This window comes from Abrus precatorius, unplaced genomic scaffold (genome assembly GCF_003935025.1).
Source record: "Abrus precatorius isolate BTA unplaced genomic scaffold, Abrus_2018 Scaffold6, whole genome shotgun sequence".
NCBI classification, from domain to species: Eukaryota; Viridiplantae; Streptophyta; class Magnoliopsida; order Fabales; family Fabaceae; genus Abrus; species Abrus precatorius.
Window position 1 is genome coordinate 20,009,240 of NW_020874406.1, and position 16,778 is coordinate 20,026,017.

The 16,778-nt window shown below is 29.2% G+C and overlaps 1 protein-coding gene across 1 annotated transcript; it reads left to right on the plus strand.

The window, feature by feature from the left end:
- The first annotated feature begins 3,769 nt into the window (after positions 1 to 3,769).
- LOC113869368 (ABC transporter G family member 21-like) lies at positions 3,770 to 8,112 on the plus strand. Its single transcript, XM_027505663.1, has 5 exons — positions 3,770 to 4,131; positions 4,443 to 5,247; positions 6,545 to 6,715; positions 6,824 to 7,002; positions 7,231 to 8,112. Exons 1-5 carry the CDS (start codon positions 3,922 to 3,924, stop codon positions 7,879 to 7,881), a joined length of 2,016 nt encoding a protein of 671 aa, XP_027361464.1. The 5' UTR covers positions 3,770 to 3,921; the 3' UTR covers positions 7,882 to 8,112.
- The last annotated feature ends 8,666 nt before the right edge of the window (positions 8,113 to 16,778 follow it).

Sequence of the window (16,778 nt, forward strand, 5' to 3'; positions counted from 1 at the left end):
GAAAAAGCAAAAATGGGCTTTATGCATAAAAGATTTAGTTTCTTTAAAAGGGAATTAGGCAGAGGTGGGTGATATAATTACGGAAATAAAATCACAGCTATAGAAATTCTGAAATGTGTGTTTGGAATTGTAAGAAAAAGGTTAACTAAAGAATACACCTTCGATGATAGTGACCAAACGCTGAAACCAATGCCTTTTATGGGAAAGACGACACCATTTTCAGCCACTAACTGTGTTGATGAATAGTTCTTTGACACCTATAAAGGCATTGGGAAACCATGCTTTCCTCTCAAGCAGACACTGCTAAAGAGAGAACACCCTGTAAAAATTACACTTTTTAAAGTCACTTAATTTTCACACATCAAAATTATTAAAGCTAATTTTATACGTATTTATAGGAGATAAACATATTTAAATACCTTTTTAATCACAACCAAATTGACTGCAATAAAACAAAATTATTTCCAAAACACTTTTTAGCATTATAACTTATTAACATATTTATTCTAAAGGAAAATTTCTCTTTCTTGTACATATTGTTCAATCATAAATTATTATATTAACAAAATCATTTTTATTTATTAATATTTATAAATAAAAATTATACCATTTCATTAAGTGAACTCAGCTACATAAATCACACAATATTATTTAGATAATTTTTTAAAATATTATTTATTATTATATATTTTTAGAGTTTCTCTAATTTTTTTATTAGACTAAAAATTATATTATTTATTCTCTTTATTGATGCTCTCAATTGTCTTTCTTATATGTATTTAAATTATTTTTTTTCTTAGAATAAACATTATTTCATTATTATTGTGTCGACAATTATTTTTCATCATTTTCTTGTATATTATCCAGTGACTCTTTTAATATTATTGTATATACATTAAGTTATTATTTAAAAGTAAATACTATTTAGTTGAATTTGAAAATAGTGAAGATATTTATAAATTGGGTATGATAACTATGTCGTGATAGAAGTAACACACATAAAAATAAGATTAATTACAATTAAGTGTTAAAGATATAGATACTTTTGATAACATTGTATAAAAATTTTATTAACATAATTGTTAAATTATATAATATTATATATATATATATATATATGTAAATTATGTTTTAGATTATTTATATTTATATGCATGTAATTTAAATATTTTAATTTTTTAATATAATAGTTATATTAATAAAATATAATGTTTAATTTTACTTTAACTATTTGTTTTGGTTGATATATTTGTATGGTCACGTACCTTGGTTATTAAGTATAGACAATTCATCTAATCATGGTATACAATTTAGAACATCTAGTTGGTTTTTCTTTTTAATTTAATAATATTGAAGTTCAGTCTATGAAGTGCATTACTGTTATTATAATTAATAAATATTTAACATAATTTAGTATCTGTAAGTATAAATAAAATATAAAAATATAATTGAAAATATTTTAAATTATATAATATTTTAATGAAAGTAGAAATTTTAATAAAAATTAAAGGTGTTTAAATTTGTTCACTTGTAAGATTTTGTGACATTAGTTTAACGGATAGAAATTTGATTTAATATTGATTTTTATTTAATAAAATACACTAATTTAATTATTATAAAATAATAGAAACAAGTATAAAGGTCAACTGGTTTGAACATTCAATTTCATTATATAATAACAAAAAAAAAAAACTATCTCATTAAATTGAGATCAGTTAAATGGATTGTACGATATTATTAAATTTGATTAAAAATAAAATTTTATAAATACTATTTTATATAATATTTCTCATGATAATATTTTTAAAATTCATTTTTAGTCTTTCTTTTATCTTTCAATAAGATAAAAAATTATATAATTAATTTTTGTTTAAAATTTTTATTTTTAAATAATTGTTATTTTATTTTTTATTAAAATTACGATACATATACTTTATCTTCCTCTTATTCAAATTTCAACCCTTTAATTTAAATGTCTGTAGAAGTCAAATTTATAGTAAAAATTTTCACTGTACTAGTGTAATACTTATAAAAAATAAAGACAAGTTACTTAAGCTAACAAAGCTTTTAATATCTCATTGACGTAAGATTAATTCTTATGAAATTGTTTAAAACCGCGTTGAAATGATAGTAGATTCATTTTACAGCAACTTTGGAGTATAAACTAAACATGTTCCTAAACATGTTGTAAACTAAACATGCTCCTAAACATGTTGTTAGAACCTTTGCTAACTTTTACTACTAACACCTTTCTTTTGATCATCAACACTTTACCATAATCAAGATACCACAATAATTGTTTTCATGTAAAAAATATATTCATTCGCATCCTTTATGGGTAGTGGATATGATGAAATCTGCAATTGGGTCCCCCTTATGCTTTGATATTACAATCACTACAGTGTATTCAAGTCAAATTTAAAATATCTCTAATTACATATTCTACAGCAAGCAAAAAAAGATAGGAATCTACCAAAAGACTTCCCTACACGTTGCTAATGCTAAATGCGACATTCATATATGTGTCTGTATTTTTTTAAAAGAAAATGTAGTTAGGTGGTGTCTCGCACTAAGTAATTGGTAGTTCAATATAGTTTGCTTCATATATTTTTATGAATAAAATGGTATACAAGTTTTACATGTAGAAAATTATATCATCTTTTACATAATTCATTTTTTCAAGATAAAATAAAAAATTAAAATGACTGCAGAAAAGTTTAAGCACACAAATAGTATTTTATTTTGTTTTGTTTAAATCACATATTTTTAAATATAATTCTTTGTGACTCGAAGAATGTCTACAAAATCATTGAATTAGCACGTTTGGCAAAAAAACAAAACAAAATTTAAATTGAAAACCTTATTTTAAAAAAAATCAAATATGGATCACTTGAACCAAGTGTGTGTTGGTTAATGCTTTTCTTTTATGAATAAACATTTATAATTTTTCATTCAATAATTATATTCACTTTATATATATTTCTCTTTTTTATTATATTAATTATTCATCTTATTTATTATTTTCTCTCAAATTTTTATCTCTTTCCTTTCTGGTAATGAATACATACTTCCAAAAAAAAATTGTATTAGTTTCATTCACAATTTTTACAATATTTTTTTATTTATCACTTTTCATCGTATCACTAATCTTATTTCCACATCTTTTATAAAAAAAATTATGAAAAATTAATGTATAAACATATCATTATTCCTTTTGAAATTCTCATAAACAAATATTCCCTCTAGTCTAAAACTATGACAACCTGGTCTCATTGCTTCATTTTTTTATTTTTCTTTTTTATTATTAGAAAAAAATATAAATTATATCATTACTCGTTTTTTATTTCTACTCGGTTTTGTCTTAAAATGCACAGTAACATACAAACACAGTAGCAATAGTTGGCGGATGCTCTCTCGTTCCTAATGCTACGTTCAAATTACAATTCTGATTACTGAATATTTCAACAATATTAATATCTATTTAATATTTTTTTTAATTTTTCTTATCTTTATCTGAGTGTATACATTTAAAGTAGTTTGTTTAAATTATTCTACCGACTAAATAGTTCTATTTTAGGAAAACTAAATAATGATATTTTATCCGTAAAAAAAAGTAAATAAAAGATTGATAAAATTTTAATATTTTAAATTCAATAATTTGCTCAGAATAAAATTATTTTCTCATAAGATAATTTAGAAAAATCCAAGCAAAGAGGTGTCTATGAAGTGTTCTTCTACTATATATTGTTATCCTTCGATCGGTCCTTTGTGTGCTTCTCGTGCCTTGTTCACTTTTGTAACTCACCTTACCCGTTCACTCATGTGACTCTCTCTCTTCACCACCTCTCTTCTTCACATAAACATCAAAATAACCATTCTCTTCCCTCAAAAGAATCACAGTCATAGAACCCAATCTCTGAAATGATGCCCCCTCAGCAAGAAACCACCATTACACCAAACATTCCGGCCATCCCAAACCGCTCGGAAAACAGCTCTGTCCATGCTGAACCACCACCTTCCTCCACCAACAACATTAAACCCACTTTAAGCAATGACATTCAGCACCATCCACCTCCTTCAGCCACAAGATTTTCCATTCTTCACCAATCCCTTCGTCCCGTTACCCTCAAAGTACTCATCAAATTTTTAACAACACTCATGCATCATCATACACACAAACATATATATTAATTCTTTCATTACCTTTTGTCTGTATAAAATATTTAGCACACAGTTAAAAACAATCTATCCCTTCAAAATCTCTAAATTGATAAAATTTAAATTATTATTTCTTTATGTCTGAGAATACCTTAATGTTATAATTTTAAAAAGAAGCTGAATCAAATACGTAGATGCCTATAGACAGATGTTTTATTTATTTAGTTACATAACAATATGTTGTGTCGTTTCTCTTCTAACGTTGCTTTATTTTTGCATGTTAGTTTGAGGATGTTTCCTACAGCATAGACTTTGGAAGGGACAAGAATGGTTGTGTATCATCACAAAAGCCAAAGCTAACAAGGACGGTGTTGAATGGTGTGACGGGGATGGTGGGGCCAGGGGAGGTGATGGCAATGTTGGGTCCCTCAGGGAGTGGGAAAACCACCTTACTCACCGCCCTCGCCGGCCGTCTCGCCGGAAAACTCTCTGGCAACATCACATATAATGGCCACCCATTTTCTAGCTCCATGAGGCGTAACGTAGGGTTTGTGTCCCAAGATGACATGTTGTACCCTCACCTAACCGTGCTTGAGACTCTCACTTATGCTGCCATGTTGAAACTTCCCAAGAGTTTGAATAGGGAAGAAAAGATGGAGCAAGTTGAATTGGTCATTGTTGAACTAGGGCTGTCCCGGTGCCGGAACAGCCCGGTTGGCGGCGCCACCGCGTTGTTCCGGGGAGTTTCCGGCGGGGAGCGAAAGCGGGTCAGTATTGGGCAAGAAATGTTGGTGAACCCGAGTTTGTTGTTGCTGGATGAGCCGACGTCCGGCCTTGATTCCACCACAGCCCAGCGTATCGTGGCGGTGCTCAAGAGCCTGGCCCGCAGTGGCCGGACGGTGGTGACAACCATTCATCAGCCTTCAAGCCGGTTGTATTGGATGTTTGACAAGGTGGTGGTGTTGTCGGACGGGTACCCGGTTTATACCGGGCAAGCGGGTCGGGTCATGGATTATTTTGAGTCCATTGGGTTTGTACCCGCTTTCAATTTCATGAACCCGGCTGATTTTTTGCTTGACCTTGCTAATGGTAAGTTATTTGACCAAATTTTAAGAATCTTAAAAGGTGGGGTTTTTTTAGAAAGTGATGTAAGAAAGTGTAGGATTTTGTTTTGTGCATGTTAATCTCTTTGTAGAACAATTGACCCATTAGGCAATGGACACCATGCATGAAATTCAAAAGAGAGTGTTTTACACCTGGTCGCTATTTGGTAAGGGTTCATTTTCATAATTAAATAATGTGGATGCAAAAGGATTGGAGTTTCTTACCTATGAACCTTGTTTTCAAGGTGGCAATTCCCAATGGGTCATTAGAAGAAGTGAATTGATAAGACAAGACCGAAATCCCTATTCGGTCGGTTTCAAAACATGTGAGTATCTTTCGTGAAACGTGGATCAACACACGGGAGAACTTTATGTAATAAATGTTAAAGGTGTTCGATATGGTCCAATCCCCATGATCTCATAAAGTTTAATACGAGATAAGTATGTTTTTGGAATTAATTTGAGCTCATTGCTTTTGATTTTATTAAAAAATCTCGTTCCCTCGTACGTTTGGTAGAATGGGCTCATTTTCCAATCAAAAGTGCTTACAAAACATCACAAATACTTACAAAATTGTTTCTTTTTCTCCTTTTATCAATCATAAGTGCTTTCTTTTCATTTTCAATAATTTTCTTGATTTTTACTATAAGATTTTTTTCATTTTATCTTTTAGGAAAATGATTCTTGCATAAAAATTTATCTTATATAGTTCTTATTGAAAGAGAAAAAGAGAGACTCATTTTGAATTATTTAAAGTGATTATTGAACTAAAGGTATGATTCAGTGACTTGCACGAAAATCTTTAACGGGGTTTGTGGAAATCTATGAGTATCATCATCACTTTTGCTACTTTTGATTCACTATACTATATTTCCCACTCTCGTGCCTTGTCCGAACACTTTAATTTTTCTTTTTCAAAAGTAAAGGCTTCTTTGGCAGTGTAATTTTCCATCTCTAATATTGCGGCATACATTGAATTATAGCTTAGTGTCAGCATCCATGGTCTTTACGCACTATGTGAGTGTGAGATTAGCTATGTTATGAAAGTTTAAAATTTTCATTTAATTCTAAAACTGAATTTAGATGAACATTTAAGCTCAATTTCCAAATAGTAAACGATATTTGGATCCCGGAAATTATGTTGCTGGAAGCATGTTCAAGCTTGGTTATGATATGATTAATTATGCTTCGATTTCTGAAATATTTGGTTCATAAACACTAAAACCAAAATAGTTTGATATGGAGATGAAGATTCTAATTCTTTAGATTTTTTGGATTTGCAGGCATAGTTGCTGATGTCAGACAGGATGATCAGATAGATCACCATGAGGATCAAGCATCAGTCAAACAGCTCCTAGTTTCATCCTATAAGAAAAACTTATACCCTCTTCTCAAACAAGAGATTCAACAGAATAATAGAGACCCAGGATTTTTTAACACAGGAACATCGAGAAGTAAGTGAAATTTTCTGGTTTCTTTGGTATAGATTTACCTTTATAGTAGTAAAGAACAGGACATTAGAATAGCACCAAGGCTAAATGATGTTTATGTATGTATGGTAGGTTCTAAGAACCAATGGACCACAAGTTGGTGGGAGCAATTCAAGGTTCTGCTTAAGAGGGGTTTAAAGGAGAGGAGGCATGAATCTTATTCTGGCCTAAGGATTTTCCAAGTCTTGTCTGTCTCCATTCTCTCAGGACTTTTGTGGTGGCATTCTGATCCCTTACACGTACAAGATCAGGTATTGTGAACCTATGCTTTGTTTTGTGTTTTTGGTTTTTTTTTTTTTTGAGAGTTCAAAAGTAAATGGTCATTGGATATTAAAGAATATAGAATACTTAAGACAATTTGCTTAGGTTGTGCACTCAATTACCTTTTAATTTGGATTAAACTTCAAACACAGTAAAAAGCAGTTACTTTCCCATGTCGTATAGCAGTGCTCACAACAAAATTATATGCTTGTTAACAGGTTGGCTTGCTATTCTTCTTCTCCATCTTTTGGGGATTCTTCCCTCTATTTAATGCCATCTTTGCTTTCCCTCTGGACCGGCCAATGCTTATGAAAGAACGATCATCAGGCATGTACCACCTCTCCGCCTACTACATGGCACGAATGATTGGAGACTTGCCAATGGAGCTTGTGCTTCCAACCATATTTGTAACTATCACTTATTGGATGGGTGGTCTCAAGCCTTCTTTGGTTACATTTGTCTTAACCCTTTTGATCATGCTTTTCAATGTTCTTGTCTCTCAAGGAATAGGCCTAGCACTTGGTGCCATTCTAATGGATGTTAAACAGGCCACAACACTAGCTTCAGTGACCATGTTGGTGTTTCTTTTAGCTGGTGGCTACTACATTCAGCAAATGCCATCATTTATAGCTTGGTTGAAGTACATTTCTTTTAGTCACTATTGCTACAAGCTTCTAGTAGGAGTGCAGTACTCAGTAAATGAGGTCAATGAATGTGGACCAGGGTTGCATTGTAGGATAAGAGATTTTCCGGCCATAAAGTGTCTTGGACTTGATAGCTTGTGGGGAGATGTGGCTGTATTGGCTGTAATGTTGTTTGGATACAGAGTTGTGGCTTATCTTGCTTTGAGGATGGGGCTGCATCATTGACTAGATAAGGATCATAATATTAATTTTGCACTTTTATTGTTGGGATCATTGCCTCAGTGGAAGTGGTAAGTCGGTTCAAGCTACAAGAAGAATATTATAAATATTTCTGATTAATTGATATGAAATGAAGCAATTAAAATTTGTGTATATGTAGTCCGTATTCATCATGTAACTACTGCAATAATTCGGAAGCAACATATTTAAAGCACTGTGGTTGATTGGTATGAAATGAAGCAATTAAAATTTGTATAGTTGTAGTTGTATTTTTCATTTAACATTTAAAGTAATTTAAAATGCTATATATTTAAATCCTTGTGATTAATTGATATGAAATGGAGTAATTAAAATTTGTATAGCTACACACTCCATATTTTTCGTGCAACCTTTGAAGTAATTTCAAATGCAACAAATTTAAATTGACGAAATAAAGTGAAATTGGGAGTTGATAAAGCTAGCAGAAGCAAAATGCAACGCTTTGTGTTGTATTGCTATTGTCCTCTCCATCAGAAGCTTTGAAATCCGAAAATTCAAACAGAAAATAAGGAATGAGAGATAATGAGCCTTTATGGAAGGTTCCTCAACATTATCCATCACAATCTCAGCCACAAAATAATGAGCCTTACGTTAAAAAGCTGTAGACTAAGAGTTTTATCTTATCAAATATATGTTTTACATTTTAAAATTATTCTTATATTTCTCCCTTCCTCTATATATGTTGTAGGTGTAAATCATTATAATTAGCAATGAACATGATTTTAGATTGTAGTTGCAAGCTTAGTTGCATTAAGGTTATTGAAATTACATTAAAATTACGGTGGTAGTGTGATCGTGTAGACCTCTATAGCAATATTATCGAGTACCGAGGATGGATAAATAATGTTATGAGTGATACTTAAGATCTCGCAAATCAAACAATAATGGTTCACTTCAGTGTTTAAGTTAATCATTTGTAATTCTAGAGAAAAACCAGATATCTTTCATCGCTATTTTAGTCATCAAAATATCCATTCTTGAAACAATAGGTCGCTTTGAATCTTCATGAAAGTATAATGTTGAAAATTAAAATATTAGTAATGAGAATTGTCTAATAAAGTTTTCATGTAATGTCTGGGATTCATTAATTTTTTTAAAATATAAATATTAGTCTAATTAGTTGAACATTCCTGTGCACGTTCTCCTGTTTTATTGAATTTAAATTGGAACAGCCTTCTGATCATGAATCTATGGAAGTGATTTGAAGAAAACAATCAGTTATGGAAATTGAACTAGATGTGTTGAAATATTTTAATTTTCAAGAAAAAAGAATGTTTTATGTCTCTGACTCTGCTATATCAAGGAACAACCATCCATCCTAGAAATTTGATTCTGTTAAGGAAATGCAATGATACACAGACACGTATACCTGTTTTTTCCCAACAACTAATAGACAAAATATGCACTCAAATACATATTGTAAAAAATTTATCTAGTGTCAATTAATCCTTTAGTTGTATGAAGTATGAACTATACTTTTAACCAATAAAAACTATGTGTAATAAATTATGCAATGTAGTTAATCTATTGAGAAATTCAAGTTCTCAGGGAGCAAGAAAATTTTCTTGCTTAGCACTATTCAATACTTATCACGCCAACTCCATGCCCCATCATTTTTTCATGTTCTGGAGCATTATCTGCAAATCTTATTCCTACCAAATCTCCTAAGATCTTATATTCCTAACTTGTCATAAATAGTTTTGTTCCTGATATAGAAATACTTGTCTTCTATAGTCTCTTTTCTCGTTCTTTGATGTAACGTTCTTGTGAAATATTTTAAATTCTTCTATGCTATAACATGGGATACCTACAAAGATATTCTGATGGTGAAGTCAGTATTCGGTATAGGGTAATAAATATTATTTAATGTCAAAAGTTAACTTTTTACTTATACTTCTTACTTTTTTTTTATAGACAAAATATTAGACTAATAAATTTCATGACTCAGTCCTGTCTTAATTTTTTAATTACTTAAGTAATTAGCCTTTTTTATTGATTATTAATCTTTAATTATCTTATTTTGACATGATTAGAAAGATGTTCATCCTTAAGTTAGGCCAAAAGGATATAAATACCTTTCTACCTGGTATCAAGCAGAATATGTATTGATTTTCTTTCTTCTACGGTAATGGCCGAAGTGTCTTATCTAGTACAAGTCTGAAATCATAAGAAGATTTGACACAGATTATCTTCACTACAGTGCCACTTTTCTTATTTACTAAAGATATTACTTTCCTTATTTTAACACACACCCTAAGTTTGATCATCCAATCTCACTCACACTTGCAAATTTCATTACTAACTTAACTACCCAAGTGTCTTTGCAGGTATTCCTATCTTATTTTGCCATCGGAGATTAGAGATTGTAACAAATTCCATACCACATTTTTAATGTTGTAGCTAATTTAGCACAGATAAAGTAGTACAAAAGAGATAGAAAACCTCTTCCTCCCTTGACATTTAAGAATTTCTCTAATTTGTTTGTTACATGCTTAAAATTATTTTCATTACTTTTAGTGAGTGGGAAGCCAATAGCCTTTGACCCATATTCGAAAATGGTCTAGTTGTTATAACAAGAAGTAAAATACACGAGTTCAAGGGAGCATTCATCTGAACACTATATGGAGTATGCATGCATGTCATAATGATATCAACAATATTGTAGAATATATGAATCCAATAATATCTGCTAAAAATGCCTTAGGTAAGCATCAGATGCTGCAGCATCTCTCAATAGGCCTACCGTTCAGTTATTCCATTCCCTCAAACATTACTGGCAAGTGGCAATTTGATGAAATGGTATTGAACTTGTTAGGCCATGTTATTCTCAAATTCATCTATAAAAGGATGTCTCTGGTGGCTTGTGATAACCTGGAGCAAGCAAACAAGGTTAAGAACACTTTTACTTAGAAAAGAATTATAAAATGGCATCACTCAAAGCTGAAAAACCTGTTGGCTCTCAGTCATCAGGGCAGGTCAAGAAAGAACCTACCAAACCTAGTGGGAACACTCACAAAGCACCAGCTTCAAAGTCAGCCCCAAAGAAAACTGAGCAGAAATCTAAGCTTAAGAAAAAGGTACATACATATTAATTCAAATTTGTACGCTCATATTACATATATTTTAAAGATTTTAGGTGTCTGCATTTTGCTGAAGCGCAGAAATAGTACTCATGTAACACCATACATAATATATACACATTGAATAATTTTACATTATTAGACTTTGTTCAATTTGTGCTATTAATCAAAATAATCTTTCATGGTTTTCAGGCAAGCAGCAGTAATTAAAAATAAGATATGCGAGTACAATGATGACTAAGAAAAGTAGTGGTTGAAATCTTGTGGGGAGTTTGTAAGGATGTTCTGATATGGTGCTCTTCCATAAAAAGTTTATCAATAGTACTTCTACCACTTGCTTCTGTTTCTTACTGGTCTTCTACATGTAACTCTTACAGGCTTGGCCAAATAAATTAAAGATACTTTATTATGATGAGATGGTTCAAAAATGATTGCATCTTGTGAAGTGCTTGACAGATATCTCTGCCCTTGTTTAGTCAAATATTGAACAATATGTTCCAAGTCCAACATTACTCAGAGGACAAACGATTATATACTTAAAACAAAAGGTTCATACCTTTTATTTCAAATTCATTCTAATAATAATTTATTGAGAGAGGTTCACTTAATTGGGTCACTTTTTATTAATTTGCTGGTGATGCTTTTGGGTACAACTTGAATGCAAAAATTTGAAGAGAACGTAGGTCTATTCTTTTTAGTTTATTATATTTTTGGGCTTGATTCTTCAATTTGCAATTTAAATTCTCTTTGCTAAATTTATATTTTTCTAAGAGTTACAAGAGAATAATTGTCAGCTGCAACTGTGTACTTCTATAATTACATAATAATTATCATTCACTTATTCATTTATAACAGTATAATATTAATTCTGAATAATAAATATTAGCAACACACTTTTTTTTAACATATTTTTAGTTTCTAAGTTTTACCGTACTACCAAGACATTGTTTTACTGCCATGGCGTGGATCTCCTCTCATTATTTTCTTTTATTAAAAACTTACGTAGTGATTAAATTTCACTCCCAAACACAAAACTATTTTATTATTTGTTCACAAGGAAGTACACTTATGAATCAATGTAAATATATTTTTGAGAAAAAAAATTATAATTACTTTAGATTATTTATTTATTTATTTTAGAAGGGCTTTAATTTTAAGTTACAGCCTTATTTTGGATTAATAATTTTTTAGCCACATCATCATGATATAAAAAATTTAAAAGGATATTAAAATTTAGCATTACATTAATAGATAAACAAAGAAACACAAGCACCTATGCTAAACTCTTAAGAGTTTAGCAATCCTAAAAGATTAAAGTAGAACCAATAGATAAGGACAAATCTTAAAAAATGACAACTTTTTTAATCGGAGAATATCAACAATGCTTTAGAAGATAAAATGGACTAGTTTTTTTTTTTTTTTCCTTTATGAATTAACATAGAGTTCAATAAAAGGTCAAACTAATCTGTCCAAATTATTCACTAACAACTTAAAACTTATTCTCTAGCGATGAGATTGCAACTGCATTGATTTAGTTGTAAAATTTTATGTTTTTATGAAGAGTTTTTTTAAAAAGAAAATTTGTTTAAAAACATCTTTTGTAAGGTATTTGATTTTTTTGTGACAGATAAAAAAGTTTGGAAATAAAATCTCTTTTAAAATACTCTTAAAATATAATAAAGCCGTTTGCGTTGAAAGTGACTTAAAGAAACTTTTTTACTCATAAAATTTTTTTATGATAAGAGAAAATTTACATAAACACACACGAGATAAAAAAAATGTTATACAATTTTATAACATGCCAAATGTTAGAGGAAATTACAATCACAGTTACAAATTAATACGTGAATTTTAAATATATATATATATATATATATATATATATATATTAGATTTTATTTAGAAATAAAATATAGAAACAATTTTTTATATAAAATGGAACAAGTAAAGCGTAACAAAATTCACTTGCACGAGATGTAAGATAGAGATACAGTACACCAGCCCTCACCAAATTGAAATTTATAAATCATTATTTTAAATTATTGTGTGAATTTTAAAATATACATTTTAAAACAAAAATATATTATTGGTAAAATAACATAAGATATATATATATATATATATATATATATATATATATATATTAATTTCAAAGTACTTTGAGGAAGAGATTATTGTATAAACAATCAATAATAAAATTTTATTTAAAAGAGAAAAAAATTATTATATTCATGGTACACACATATGATATTGAAAATGAAACTAATTACTAAAAATTTAGTACTTAAGCACATGGAAATTGTGAAAAAAAAAAACAATAATACAAAAAAAGTGATAATAATTATAGCAATAAAAGGATAAAACAATTGACAAGCAATGAAGGTTGTACCAAAATTTGCAGAAAAAAATTATTATCATATGTGTTTTCATTTTGCTGCGAAGAAACTTGCCAGAATTTTTTCCACTGATTTTGAGATTTGAGGAACGATTACCTACAAAGGTTTTTCCTGAATTCGTAGAAAAATTTGCAAGACGTATGGTTTTTTCCATTTTTTTAGTAATTTCTTTTTGCAGAAAAATCCGACTGCAATTTAGTGTTATATTTTATAATATATTTTTAAAATGATGAATAAAAACAAAATAACATGTTAATATTTTTTTTCTTGGTCGAAAAACAATGTTAATACAATGAAAAAATAAATTGGTGATTCGGCCCAAAACCTATTGCCTAATCTATATAGGATAGAGCAGTTTAATCTGAAAGACCCAAACTTATGTATAGTCTGGGTACAAACGCATAACCAAACAAACAAACCCAACTCAGAGGTACAAGAACAACGTTATTAAACATAAAAACCAAAATGATAATTTTTAAGGATAATGTTTTCTATCAATAGCAGTCCATTTCAACTGAGAAATTTGTCAAATGGACATAAATAATGTTTTCCTAAATGATCACTTCAAGGACACAATGTTCATATACCTACATTCTTTTCTAGGAATGAAGTTCAATAGAGACGAGAATGGAATGCACTTCAGACAAACAAAATAAATCTCAAATTAGCTAAAAAAGTTTGTTGTGTTCTTCATGTTCAACACCAATGGTAACGGGTAGCATTTCATCCCTCACTGTTTCAACAAGCTGAAAGGTTTGAAGTGCCTTACAAACACTGGGCAAGATATTTTTTATTGTGTTAATAAATTAAGTCAATTTACTGTCAATCTTACTGTTCACCATTAGCAAGGTATATATAAAGATAATTGCCATGCCACCAAGAACCAAACGCTATCGTCTTCATATTAAACCATTGGTAGACTTAATTTTTAGTTGATTTTTTGGATGTTGATTTGGGTACTTGTCTTGAAGATAGAAAGTTTGTAGTAGGACATTATATGGGTTTATTTTTTTGGAGAAAGACTTGTTTGGTGGTCATTTGGAAAGCAAAAGGTAGTGTCTTGGTTAAGCACAAACTTTGAATACAAAACTTTAGTTGATTTAGTAGCAAAAACTATCTTGATTGTTTCTTTCTTAAAGGAAATCGGTTTAACTTTATCTAAAATCCAAATTTTTAGTGTGATCATCTTAGTGTAAAAGCTCTAGTCTCAAATTTAATTCTTCATGCAAGATCAATAAGCACCTAAAAGTTGACGTTCACTTTATTAGAATTTAAGTTTCCATGCAATCAAGTCAATGTTGCTTATGTCCCTTCAACATACTAAGTAGTCAACTGTTTAATTAAAGGAATCACTTAGTCATGATTCAGTCAACTAAAAAGAAAACTCATAGTTGATTGAAATCATTTGATAAGAAAAGAATAACAAAATCTCTTAATTGTTTTCTTAATGCGCAAAGTTGATTGAAATTAAAACTTGTCATATCAAAATATTAATGTATTTAAATGTATACCAATACGTAATCCTTTCATAATCATGTATGATATCTATCAGATTTGTTAAGATCAATTTAGGCAGTAATTTATAAATAGCATATCCCTAATTAAAGAAATTTATCCCATTCTTTTCACCTGACCTATTTTTCTTACTTTATTAACACCTAGCAGCGTCTATTTTCAATAAAATGTTTTCTTGAAAATATTATTTAGAAGGGAAAAAAAATCGTGACACTAAAAAGTAAATATGGAGACAAATATGTTATAGCTCCAATTTTATATTCCATTTCATCTACAAGATAAACTTTTATAAACTCGCAATTTCTATACATTTCTGTTTGATTAGTAGATAACATTATTTTGTTTAACCAAAAGAAAAAGGGGAGAAAGAAGATAAAGATATGGACCGCGACGTGCATGAGCTTTATTTAATGAATTGAAAAAGATGAATTGTAATTAATTGGACAATGATGCATGTACAGACACAAATGTGTCAAATCTCATTTACTTATACAGTACTGTGAGTCATTCTTGCCAATTTTTATGATTTACTCATTTAAAATTTTATATTATTTACATTTTTTCAACTAATTGAATAATTTATCATATAATTTTATATTTTTAAAGTTAAAAATTTAATTTTTAATATAATACTAATATAATATTTTTTAGACTACCAACAAATTACTATAATATGAATTTTAAAAGGAATTATTTTATATTTTAATTATCTATTAATTAATAATATAAAAAATCTTTTAAATTCTTTAAATTTTTTTACATTAATTAAAAACTTCAAGGCATATGATAGTAAAGAAAAAGAGGTGAAAAAAACATATTTTAACCGAATAATCATACATGAATAATTAAAATTATTTTAATAATACAATCAAAATTCACTTTTTTTTTATACTTTCATCTCTTATATTAAAAAATTTCTTTATTTAGAGAGATACATATAGAGAGAGAACATGTCTTGCGACAATAGTTTTTATAAAATCGTGAAAATATTAAATTTAGACCAAACAAAAGTATATGGATGATTAAAATTAAAAGCTTGATATATACAAATTTTCAAAATTTTAATTAATCATTTAAATAAAATATAAAATTTTACTTTTATCGTTCTCATATATATAACACATTAAATAATAATTTTTAATGAAAAAATGAGAGAACAAATCTTAATTATTGAATCTTATTATGAATAACCATCGTTAAAACACGAGTAAAATGAGTTCATTCAAAAAGTTCACATAACTTGTTAAGTGGTCATATAATTTCAATAAATTTTGAATTTTGACTATCTATATATAATTGCAGGGTCCAGAATTATCATTCTTATTTAATAAAGTCATTCTTAATTAGATACACACAACCTCTAAAATAACGGCCCAAACTAATCTATGTAACACATATTATAATCATCATCATCATCTAACACTGATACATTGTCAAATAGTTAAGGCTAAAATAAATAAAGAACAACATATAGGGTGCCTCGAGTATATTTCAATTCGTTACTTTCGTTAGGTAAGTGTCTAATGAGTCAAAGTTTCTGTTGCTATCTAAAGGCCACTTGACACTTTCACGTAAAGCCAAAGTTTAAGCAAGCCAAAGTGTAAATCAATCCTCCTACAGTTGTTCTTTGCTTTTCAGGTATAAAGTTGTAGTATTATAGTTTTAATAGACGATCGATATGAAGAGAAAATGAAACATATAGTTTCAGTCAAAAAGATTCTTCAACTGTACAAAGCAACTCAAAAATCAAGACATATGATGCTATAGAAAGGTTGGCTACATGTTACTGTATTTGAGAAGATGATTATGATCCCAACTAAAAACAAACGTGTATAACGCAATTATTTCCTTTTCTTTCATTTTCCCCCTTCAC